The 12,704-nt window shown below is 41.9% G+C and overlaps 1 protein-coding gene across 1 annotated transcript in view; it reads left to right on the top strand.

The window, feature by feature from the left end:
* Positions 1-12,704, top strand: part of LOC120316243 (putative bifunctional UDP-N-acetylglucosamine transferase and deubiquitinase ALG13) — a 54,863-nt gene that overhangs the window by 996 nt on the left and 41,163 nt on the right. The window contains exons 2-7 of the mRNA XM_039361596.1: positions 1,357-1,519; positions 3,711-3,849; positions 6,055-6,158; positions 9,365-9,378; positions 11,258-11,341; positions 12,637-12,687. Of these exons, the coding sequence (XP_039217530.1) occupies positions 1,357-1,519; positions 3,711-3,849; positions 6,055-6,158; positions 9,365-9,378; positions 11,258-11,341; positions 12,637-12,687 (555 nt within the window). The remainder of the gene's footprint in view (positions 1-1,356; positions 1,520-3,710; positions 3,850-6,054; positions 6,159-9,364; positions 9,379-11,257; positions 11,342-12,636; positions 12,688-12,704) is intronic.

Below are 12,704 nucleotides of genomic sequence, written 5' to 3'. Positions count from 1 at the left end.
TCTATCTATCTATCTATCTATCTATCTATCTATATCATCTATCCATCTTTCTATCACCTATCTATATATCTATATCATCTATCTATCCATCTTTCTATCTATATCATCTATCCATCTTTCTATCTATCACCTACCTACCTACCCATCATCTATCTATCTGTATGTCTGTCTCTCTATCTATCTATATCATCTATCCATCTTTCTATCACCTACCTACCTATCATCCATCCATCTATCTATCTATCTCTATCTATATCATCTATCTATCCATCTTTCTATATTTATCTCATCTATCTATCCCTTTCTATCACCTACCTATCTATCATCTATCTATCTATCAATCTATCAATCTATCTATCTATCTATCTATCTAATCTAGCCATCTTTCTATCTACTACCTACCTACCTATCATCTATCTATCTATCTATCTATCTATCTATCTATCTATCTATCTATCTATCTATCTATCTATCACCTACCTACCTACCTATCATCTATCTATCTCAGCGGTTCTCAACGTTTGTGTGACGGCAACCCCGTCACACAAACGTTATGCGCATGCGCGGCGCGGCAGCGCCCCACGCAGGTGCGCATGCGCGGTGGCGCCCCCATGCACGGTGTGCATGTGCGGCGGCGCCCCATGCACGGTGCGCATGCGCGGCGGCGCTCCCGTGCACAGTGTGCATGCGCAGCGCCACCCCATGCGTGGTGGCATGCGCGGCGCGCATGCGCGCCGCCGCCGGAGGGGAGAAAATGGCGGATCGCCGCCTTTGGAGACCCCCGAAAAATGGTTGATCGACCCCAAATGGGGTCGCGACCCATAGGTTGAGAACCGCTGATCTATCTAATCATCTATCCATCTATCCATCTTTCTATCTATCTATCTATCTATCTATCTATCTATCTATCTATCTATCTATCTATCTATCTATCTATCTTTTCTCTCATCTCCAAAAGTGGAATTGGAACACTCCTGTTATGTCTCCCCCTAGTCCTTCTTTTCTTCATGAAGCCACCTAGGTGAGATTGGGCCAGTCCCTCTTTCTCAGCTCTGGGAAAGTGACATTGGCAAACCACTTTTGGGAAACCTTGCCAAGAAAACTGCAGGGACTCATCCAGGCAGTCTCCAGGAGACAACACTGCTTTAAAGTCACAAAAAAACCTACCCAAAACCCCCAAGCCAATATTGCCTTAGTAATCCTTTTTCTCTCACAATAGGATACAGGAGCACAGTGGTCAATAGTATGTCATGCACATTTTCTCACCTTGGGGAATGAAATAAATGCACCTTTGCAGCTTCTAACAAGTTTGTATTTGTAACCTCAGGGAGAATACATGTTTCTTTCTGATTGCAGGTTTTACAGGATCTCGGCTATTACAAGCTCGTCCTTCAGGTTGGCCGGGGCAAGGAATGTCCAGATCCATTTAGCACAGCCGCACTTACTCTGGAAGTGTTCAGATTCAAGAGCTCACTTTCTGAAGATGTGAAAAAAGCAGATCTGGTCATAAGCCACGCAGGTAAAGCATCTCAGTACAAACATCCAGTCTCTTTTGGCCACGCTTTGCTCACCCCACCGAAAAGATCCAAGAGCAACATAGGAAGATAATTTGTCTTTATATGTGGAAAACTGGAACATTTATTTATGTCCTTTATTTATGTAGAGTACTACCCCCTGGAAACAAATGGGAAGGTGGGATTTAAAAGAGAAATGTCTTGTGTTCAAGGGACAACATGAACTATAGATACTTTTATTGTATTTATGGTCAGTGATTAACTATAAGCAGTCATGGATATGTCTGCAACCTAATATAGCCCAAACAATTTCTAAAAATGTTAGAAAGGAGTACATTTCTTCTGTAGCCTTAGCTAAGCAAGTTATAGTCCCAGTATGGATTTGTACATTTTTTTATGCAAGACCAGCTGCTGGTATATATAGGTAGAAGCTATGTCAAAGTTGTGTGTGTTTATTTATTTATTCATTTTTATTAGTTTTATTCATTTATAACAAAATGTGAAAATACAAAAGCAAATAGGGGACAACAGTAGAAAAAGAAAAAAACAAAAAAGGTGTGAAGAAGAGGAGGGGAAGAGACAAAAGGCATTGGTTTCTGACTCTCTCTCTTGCAGGAAAATCAGACATTAAGATCAAATCTCAGCTTTTTGCATTTCTCTAGCAGTACGCACTAGCCATTTCTATATTGGCAAATCAGTCTAATTGGTAAAACCCCAAATCATAATATCATTTTTTCCCCACCTCAAGCACATAGTCCAGAAGCAGTTTCCAAGTAGAAACAAAAGGACTTATGTTCTTTTCTTTTATCAGCTCAGTCAGTTTGGCCATCTCTGCTAATCCCATCAGCTTTTGTAACTGTTCGTCCATAGTAGGAATCGAGGCCTCCTTCCACTTTTGTGCATAGAGCAATCTCGCTGCAGGCACCATATATAAAATCAGAGTTCCAAATATTTTTTCTAGTTCTCTTTCCATTAGACCCAGAAGGAAAATTTCTGGTTTAATCTTGGTGTTCACTTCAAGAATGTTCTGCATTAATGTATGAATCCTATTCCAATATTTCTTTGCCTTATCACCAAAGTTGTGCATGTTTATTTACTAGATTTAATGCTGCCTTTATTTTGCACAATTCAAGATGGGTCCCTCCTCTTCCTCACTATAACTGTGAGGTAGGTTTGGCAGAGAGAGAGAAACAGTGATTGGCCCAAAGTCATCCAGCTTGACTTTCACGCCTAAGATGGGACTAAAATTCATTGTCTCCTAACGATTGACCAAAGTCACACAGTCATGCCTAAGGAGGGACTAGAACACAGAACCCCCTGGTTTCTAGCCTGCCCCTTTAAGCCCTAGACAAAACTGGCTGTCACTGTTCATGATAAAAAAGATTCCTCCCTCCAATTTCTTTTAAGACAAATAACTAAAGGTAGGTGCTCTCTGGAGCATCTGCTGATTCATTACAAAACCCTATCAATCTGCGCTTATAAGAGGCCTAGAAGTCAGTTGTCCAGGAATGGTCCCTGTAATGTATTACTAGTTTTTCTTAAAAGAATGCAACCATTTTAGAATCCCTGATCCACTTGTCATTATTGATTGGCATGTTCCAAAACATGGCTGTGGCTAAAACAAAGAAGCGAGCAGAACCAGAATAAAACCAAAGCATAATTGGACTTAATTTAATACTGTAAATAAGATCACCCCGTGACTATTGATTCATTTTATCCTTCTGTGACATTAAATGCAACAGTTAGAAAGCAAAAGGATTCCCTTATTTTTTGGATTTACTGAATGATTGAAGAAAGGAAAGGAAAGGAAAGGAAAGGAAAGGAAAGGAAAGGAAGGAAGAGAGAGAGAGAGAGAGACAGAAAAGAAAGAGAGAGAGAGAGAAAGAAGAAAAAAGAAAGAAACAGAAAGAAAGAAAGAAAGAAAGAAAGAAAGAAAGAAAGAAAGAAAGAAAGAAAGAAAGAAAGAAAGAATATCCACAGCCCAAGACTTTTAGAGGTAGATGGGGTACCTAGCTCAAACACCTCTGACTTTTATTCTACAATTTCTCTTCCGCTCATGAAAGAATGCAATCTGGCCATGGGCAAGGGAAGCCTTGTAATTTAATCCAAAGAAGGTTGGTTCCTATCAACCCATTTTTGATGGACAGGTGCTGCTATGTCAAGTAGAATGATCCGGTTCTGGTTCTTCTGCCACAGGAGCAGGCAGCTGTTTGGAAGTTTTGGAAGCTGGGAAACCTCTCCTGGTTGTGATCAATGACCAACTTATGGACAACCATCAGTTGGAACTGGCCAGGCAGCTGCACAAAGATGGACATCTCTTTTACTGCACATGCAAGTATGGGTTTTCATAATCTCCTTAGTTGCCATTGAGATGTTCTTGGCTCTTAAGTCAACAAATGAAAGCACAGCAGTTAGTTGCTTTTTGGGTCTTCAGTTTCACCGTTGCCAAGGATGGTGCTTCAGTTATCTTAAGATCTGAACTAAGCAAAGCAGATATGTCTTTTTTGTGCTGTAGCCATGGGGTAATTCCTTAATTTTATTGTTTATTTCCTTTAGATATTTTATCCACACGTTATTATTTTAACAGATAACTCAAGATGGTGAATATAACTCATGTTCCTTCCTCCTCCTATTTCATGCTTTCTGGGAACAAATTTGAACCAGAGATCCTGTGAAACTTCTCCTAAACCAGTAATATAATCAATTTCCTTATCCTGAACCCTCACTATTATGAAGAACCAGAGCAGTACATGAACTTTTAATCCTAACTATAGTCAGGATATAAATATTCTATTGTTTAGTAGTAACAGCTTGTGAGGATGTGTATTTCCTAATCAAACCAGTAAAGTGAGGCTCTTTGATATTTTCTTGTTCCTTTGGTTCAGTTTGGGGGAAGAAAACAATTTTCAGCTTTGTCTAGACTCTAGATCTGGCACCCGGCATTGCTGAACTCTAAGTGCTCAGTCTAGATTTGCCAACTTCTTACAAGTCCTTTGCCTATTAGGTGGGAGCTGTCCATGGTGCCGACAGGGACCATTCTCTGAACCAGGTGTCTTCAAACCTGGCCCTTTTATGACTTGTGGACTTCAACTCCCAGAATTCCTCAGCCAAGCACGCTGGCTGAGGAATTCTGGGAGTTGAAGTCCTCAAGTCATAAAAGGGCCAAGTTTGAAGACCCCTGCTCTGGACTTTCTTTATAAGTCTGCCCTCTTGTGGGCATACAGCACAACTCCTGGTTCATTTGGAATGGACGTTCTTCTGCCTGCTGATTAATCTCACAGAGGATTTCATGAAGATCTTGTCTTCTTCTGCTTCCTGAACTGCTAGAAGGAAATGGCTGGAAAGTTTCAAAGAGATCCAGATAATTTCTTCCAATCTAACAGCCAATTTGTTTTTAAAGCAATGCCAAACCCTCTGTGCCATGGTGTGAGGGCTGAAGCTGGCAAAGCTGAAAATAGAGTAGAATAGAGTAGAATATAGAATAGAATATAGAATAGAATATAGAACGGAATATAGAACGGAATGGAACAGAACAGAACAGAAATAGAAATAGAATAGGAATAGAATAGAATAGAATAGAATAGAATAGAATAGAATAGAATAGAATAGAATAGAATAACCTTGGTTACAATAACCTTGTTTCTCACGCTAGGTTTAGTATTGTTATGTCTAGCTGGATTCTCGTTCACACCCCTCTTCCCAACATCATCTAACTCTAAAAGCAAAAGGTAAAAGAGGGCTGTTGGCAGCGTTGACACTGGGTTTGTATAACATGCTAGGCTAAAATGAGGCCGGATAATTTGTGTTTCAATATGTTGGGGTAGCCCAGTCATGGCCTCAATGTGTTACATGATCTAGGCTGTCACGTTATACCGGCATATGACTTTTTCATTTATGTAAACACATTGTGTTTCGGATCCTTGAGTTTTTGAATATAACTGATGATGTCTTAACTGTATTTGGTGCGCTATTTTAAAACCTTCTGGAGAATATAAACAGTAGGCATTGCTTTAAAATAATTCTAAAATGCATAAGGAACAGTCTTAGTATACTAGATTCTTGTTTATGAATGGAAAATTTTGATGAGTCAGATATCGGCATGTGGAGACATTTCTGTGGAAGCTGATGAGGCAGGAACCAAGGATTGTTAGGCCAGACAAAATTGTTATATAAACATGGAACAGGAATGTCTGACTTTCAAGACGGCGAAAAGGAAGCCAAAAGCATAATGTCTTGAAAAACAAGGAGAAAAGGCCTGGAAATTGAATGGTAGCGTGTACTTCATGAAGAGATTGATTCCTGGCTTTTTTTTGTATATGCTGTATGACTTCTTTCTTTTCTACAATAAATCAGCTTGTTTTCACAGTTGAAAACTTCCGCTATGCGGGGCTGAGTTCCTGAAGACCTGGGATTTCTTTCTATCGCTGGTGTGAAGCAAAGTTTCAAATTCAGTGACCACATAGTCCAAGACTATAGGAAAACCAAGATACATGTGTGAGAAGTATTTTGTGATGATTTTGATTTTCTCTCTTTTTCATAGGACCCTTGTGGAGATGCTCAGATCAATGGACTTGTCTACTCTGAAGCCATTCCTTCCTGGACAGCCAGAAAAATTTGCTGCTTTCTTAGACAACGTGATTGGCAGTTAGCTACGTGCGGTATAACAAATTGCTGCCAGAACTGAAACTGGACTAAGACCTATGCAAGCTTACAACAGTATTTGTCACCTCCAATGAAATTAAGAATTAAAGCATTCAGTAGGGCCAGCTTTTGTGTGAAACCAGCTGAAATTTTTATACCACATTTTGTAAACCTAAAACAGAGATGAGAATATACCTTGCCTGGCACGTAATGCAAAGAGGCTTTTGGCTTGATTCACACAGTGGACAAAGTGCCAAAACCAATCTGTGTTATGATATTTATGTTATGTAAACTCAAGTCTCATTCAGTAAAACATGATTAAGCGGGATGATTTCCCACAGTAGATGAACCAAACACATGATTTGTGACTTAGGCAATCACGGCTCATTCAACAAACCATGATCAATGTAATAATGTTTCCTATATAAATTCATCAAATTAATATGAATAGCCAAGAGGCTCCCATGCTATTTAAACGTCTAAATCCTGTCATCATTCTGCATAAAAAAACACAAATTCTGTGCAATCTATAAACCCTTCTTCTCTTGATTCTTTGGTCTGTTCACATTTTCACAATTTGATTTGGGTCTTCTTTTCTTTTCTTGGGGACCATTAGCCCCACTCTCTGGTTGGACCTAAATACATAAGAATCTCCGAGCCAATCATTTTGCTTGGTCAGTCGGCTCAATTATTGGTCATATTTGAAATTAAGTTTGCTCCCTGTCAAAGATGGAGAACTTCTTTTAACTGCCTGCAATTAAAGATCAGGAGGGCCCCATGGTGGGACAATCAGCAGTAGAATCACTCAATTCCCCAATGCCGTTTTTGTGTTTTTTCTTCCAGTTTTTTCCAGCCATTCCTTCTTCCTTACACTTCTGGGACTCTAACAGGTAATTATGGTTAGGGTAAATCTTTTAACTCAACTTACCCTAAGTTCAAATCTTAGGCTGCATGCTGCCTGCAAAATAATAATAATAATAATCCCAAAACAACTGGAGCACCACTTGAACATCATTGGCATTGACAAATTCGCCATTAGTCAATTGCAAAAGGCAGCCTTACTAGGAACTGCTTCCATCCTGGGACGATATCTGTAATTCCCTTTTGCATCCTCTACTGCAGTGGTTCTTAACCTGGCCGATATTGCCCCCCAGGGGGCGATTTCAATTTTCAGGGGGGCGATGGAATGAAAAGGGGCGTCACGGGGGCGAAGGAACGAAAAGGAGGCGATGGAGCAAGACATTTTGGGGACACTTTTGAGACTTTTTCGTACAGTGAATCGCTGTATAGCTGTCGTACAAAAACATCAGATCACTCGCTATTAGTGGACTGAATTGTGTTTTTAAAGGTTCCTCCAGCTAGCTTCAGTACAGAATGCCGTACATATGTGAATATGCATTGCTTATCTTCATGCACGTTGTGCAGCAGCTTCTACCCATACAGTGGTGCGCCATTGGCCAGAATATGGGAGATATGGGAAAAAGACTGGAAATAAATTATTTGCATTGATATATCCCGATGACAATTTTAAAAAAAACAAAAAAGTGTTTGCATAAATTGAAGAATTGTTTCCTATGTTGTGATTGAGAGGTTATGTTGGGGGAGGGGGGCGATGACAACTTCCTCATTGGCTCAAGGGGGCGATTCAGTCAAACAGGTTAAGAACCACTGAAGTAGAGAAAACAACAGGTGACAACCCAGCATGTTGTCAAACAGCTGTCTGCAGATTAGGATAAACCACGGTTAGCAAGCTGAACTGGCTGAACCATTACTGTCTATGAAAATATTACAACCCCTTTTACTTTAATTTAGCACACACTGCCTAAACCAAGCCCATGGGTTATTTTACAGGTCCTCGTTTTGCCTGTAATCGCCAATCCACGGGGAGATCTGGTAATTGTCTAAGTAATGATCCAGTTAATTACAGGTAAATGCATGGTGGGAACCCAGCCGCTAGGTCAACGCGTCTATGTGCAACACCTGGAGCCTTCCTTAACCCACCCGAACCCCCACAATAAACAAAGCTAATTCACTAACTAATCATAGAACACAGTATCCTAAGCCTGGAAGGGGCGTCAGAGGTCTTCTAGTCCAACCCCTTGCTCAAGACAGGAGACCTTATATATACCATCCCGGTCAAGGTCTCCAGTCTTAACCAGTTTTGACCAGTCAAACAGACTGGACCACAGAGACGCCCCACACACACACACACGTCCCTACAGTCAGGGCCACGAGGGGCTTCCTTCGCCCTCCGGACCCCCACCCACCCCCCTCCGGCCAGCCACGAGCCCTGGATCTCAGCCACCCCCGACGCGCCTCGTGGAAAAGCAAAGGCGGGCTGCCGCCACGTGCTGCTTTCCCACGTGAGCCGGGCGCGCGCTTGGCCCGGGCCAGATTGCAGACAGCTGAGACGACTCCTACCCCCCCACCACCACACACACACTCCGGCCGCCGCCCTGCCCCGCCTCGCCCTCGCCTTGAAAGGGCCGGCCCGGACCACACCCTCCTCCCCGGCAGCGCTCGCCCCTCGCCTCGACCCTTTGCGCGCTGCTCGCCCCCCGCTTCCCCGCGCTCTGCCCGCTTGGGGACCCCCGCTTGGTTCCCCCCCCCGCCGGGCGCCTTTTCCTGGGGTTGCGCTCCCCGCAGCCTCGCCTGCCTGCCTCTCTTCCCCCCCCCCCCCGCCTTGGCCATGCAGAAGGGCTGGAAGAAGTACTTTGGCCAGAAGTCCCTCAGCGAGGTGACCATGGACGAGTACCTGGGCAGCCAGGGGCTCTACCGCAAGCTCACGGCCAAAGACGCCACTTGCCTCTTCCGGGCCATTTCCGAGCAGGTAAAGCCCGGGCTGGCCCGTGGGGACGCCCCTCCACTCCGCTTTTGGCCCCGAGTAGGGCTGAGCTCCGGCTTTTTTGGGGGGGCAAAGGGGGTGAAAACCCCTTCTCTTCCTCCTTCTCGTCAATGTTGGCTTTTTTTGGGGGGGTTCTCTTTCCAAGCAGGGTAGCGGCCAAGCGGAAGATGCAACGACTTAGACCCCTTCCCACCGCCGACCTCCTTGGCTTTAAGTGAAAGTGTGGAGTTGTGTTTCTGGTTTGGTAAAAGGGGGTTGGATGCGCTTCCCCCCCCCCCCTTACCGGTTGCCTTGTAGAGGGGAAAAGATTATCCCGGGATAAATTGCAGTCAGTGAATTGGTTGACACAGAAGCATATCCTAAGATAATGCATTTCAGGTGAAATGGTCCTGCTTGCTCTTTTTATTTTAAACCGGGTCTAACTTACAAGCAACTTTTAAACGAGTTTGGTTCCCTACCGTGGGTTAAACTTCAAACATGGGTTGGGTTTGACTTCCAGCTACCTTCATTTGTAGTCAGTTTACTGATACATAGTGGCTTACCTGGCTGCTGTGGTTAAAATGGGGTTTAGCAATGTGAACTCAATTGCTGTTTAGGTGGGCTGTGTTCCAAGTTGACTGCATAAACGCAGTTCAGGAAATTCAACCAACTTTGCTGTTCTGTAGCTCAGCACTGGCCAGTTTTGCTCAGGCTCTTAAACTAGGTTAAGCCTGGTTAGTACTTGACTGGGAACTAGCAGGTGACAGCATAGCTGTAATAAATCCAGAATGCAACCTAGACGTTTCAGTGAAAAATCTCTTTTGTATGGTTGCCCTGAAAAGATCTGTACTGTATACACCAGGAGTAGAGAACTTGGTTTGCGGACATTTTTCCACTTTTCTTTTTAGAAAACAGAACCTAGAGTAGTATTTGTTCTGATAGAATTTAAATGCAGAGTAAGAGGGTGGAAAGTCTTTGCCCAAGTAATAATAGAATATTTGATAGTTTATGTAACGCAGCCTTTCTAACTGGAGACACCTACAGGTATCCAAACCTCTGCTCTTGAGATTCTCAGCAAGTGACGACGCCAGCTGGGGAATTCTGGGAATTTAACACACACACACACACACACACACACACACACAACACCAAGAAATGGCAAAGTTGATGTGCTGCCTCTTTTTGGATTGGCACCCAACTGATTTGTTGGGCCGAAAGAATAGTACCAAACTTAATACCTTTTATTATTTTGCTTGAGAAAAATCATGATCATGTCATGCAAAAACTAGCAGAGTTTGTAACAGTTTTTTAAGGGGTTATTCTTTGTACTTCGGATTTGAGTTATGGGTAAGTATGGTGTGCTTGAGGTTTTGCCTGGACTGCAAGGTGATGTAACATGGTTTGTAAACAAACATTCGACACTTAAAAAACTGTTTTGAGTAGCTAAGGACCTGTAGCCTCTTCTCCATCTGAGTTCCATGGACTACTTTGAGATGTAATGGGTCTCTGGGAATAATTATGAATGCTCTAATACAGGGGTCCTCAACTTTGGCAACTTTAAGACTTGTGGACTTCAACTCCCAGAATTCCTGGCTGGCTGAGGAATTCTGGGACTTGAAGTCCACAAGTCTTAAAAGTTGCCAAGGTTGAGGACTCCTACTCTAATAAAGTGTTTTGCAACCTTAGCCATTTTAAGAGTGTGGACTTCAACTCCCAGAATATGCATTGCTGGCTGGGGTATTCTGGGAATTGAAGTCCACATCTCTTTAAATGGCTAAGGTTGGGAAACGCTGCTTTAATGTAAGCCATTTATGGATCACTATGGAGTATTCATAATGCTTGACCTCTTATCTAGCTAATTTGAAATAACAGTGGATCTGCTTATTTTGACTAGAAGTGACCCAAAGACCATTTGTTGAACAAATGTACTTTGTACAAGATTTAAACTGTTTCGGAATCTCACCAAAGAAAGGTTAAGACTAAACCTGGTAGGCTTGTATGTTTTCTGAGCCCTGAATTTAGTATCAGACAGAAGAATCATGCTGTTGTTTATTTTTGCTCCTATTTTTTTGATGCTTTTAAGACAAGGTAACATGAATTACATTCCAAAGTTAAAGGATTTTCTTATTGTCTTAATCTTTGAATATGTTGGCAAGCATTAATAACTCTGATGCTTCAGAACAGAGATATAATTTGCGCATAGCTCTATTCTGCTTCGTGAAACTGTAGTTGGCTCATACTGCCATAATTTTTTAATTGATATCTCCACTTTTTTAAGGTTTATGCCTGTCAGATTCATCACACGGCAGTCAGAAATGCTTGTGTTTCCTTCATGAGGAAAAACCAGATAAATTTTGAGTCCGTGAGTATATTTGTTTTAGAAGCATGTATACATAAACTTATCCAACCACATATAATACATTTAATTTGTTTTTAATTTTGAAATGACTTTAGCTGCGGAATTGAATCCTAATTTTTATTATATTGTTATTTTATGGTAATTTTCTTAGCTGCTTGGAGTTGACTGTCAGACGTCATTGAAGTTTAATAAAAAATATTGTGTCAAATCATTTCAGTATGTGGGGTCCCTGCTGTTCTCTGAACTTGGTGGGTTTCTTGAAGATATTTCATTATTGAACTAGGTGCCATCAGTAACCCACTCCCCTCTGTGTGCATTTCAGTATGACTGAAACACTTTTAAATCCATTTGTAGATATCTATATAGGCACATACATACTTTATTCTGTCACATTTCCAAATCGAGACACTTTGATTTATTGTGTCGTGTCAGTTATAGGGGGAAGAAGTTGTGTCAGTCTTTATTGGCAAAAATCAGAAGTCTGTAGCATCTTTCCAAATGTTATTAAAAGGCACACGTTTTTGTGAGCTGCCGCTCCCTTTATCAGCAGCATAAAATAGTTAACCACTGTGTATCTAATGAAGGGAATTGTAGTTTGCAAAAACCTATGTTACCTGGAAAAGGTGTTATAGCAGGGGTAGTCAACCTTGGCTCTTTTATGACTCGTGGACTTCAACTCCCAGAATTCCTGAGCCAGCTAACCTTGGCTCTTTTATGACTCGTGGACTTCAATTCCCAGAACTCCACGAGTCATAAAAAAGCCAAGGTTGACTACCCCTGTGTTATAGGCTCCTGATATTTTCCCACTATAGACTGGCTCAGTTCTTCTCCTACTTTATTTAGTACTTTCTTTCATGTTGCAACATCTGACGATGGATTTACTGTGATGTTTCAAGGTGAAATCATAGATTCACAAGGCACAGTTTTGGTCAATTAATTATGTGCTGTAACCATGTATGAGCGCGAGTCAGTGGTGGCCCTTAGAGTGCAAGTAGTTGGGACACTGGGCAAGAGGTTAGTAAGCACACGTTTGAGAGCTGAGAGTTGCTTGAGGCAGGGTTGAACTGTGGTCCTTTACTCCATGAAAGGAGCCCCCCAACTGGGCATCCCCAAGGCAACAGTGATATCACCTGCTAATCCTTTCAACCCGGAAGTTCTTCATAGCATCAAACATGAATGCAAAGTTATGGCTTTCAGAGATTGGTAGTCTAAACAAGAGTTGGAGGTTTTACTCAGATTTTAGGATGTTGAGTAAAAGCAGAATCTCTAATTTCTTTCTTTCTTTCTTTCTTATCAAGTATGTGGAAGGCTCATTTGAAAAATACTTGCAACGACTTGGAAATCCGAAGGTAAGAAAGATTTAGCA

This window comes from Crotalus tigris, unplaced genomic scaffold, assembly GCF_016545835.1.
Source record: "Crotalus tigris isolate CLP2741 ecotype Arizona unplaced genomic scaffold, ASM1654583v1 scf7180000019309.743544, whole genome shotgun sequence".
Lineage (NCBI taxonomy): Eukaryota > Metazoa > Chordata > Lepidosauria > Squamata > Viperidae > Crotalus > Crotalus tigris.
This window is presented reverse-complemented; position numbering and strand designations above follow the sequence as displayed.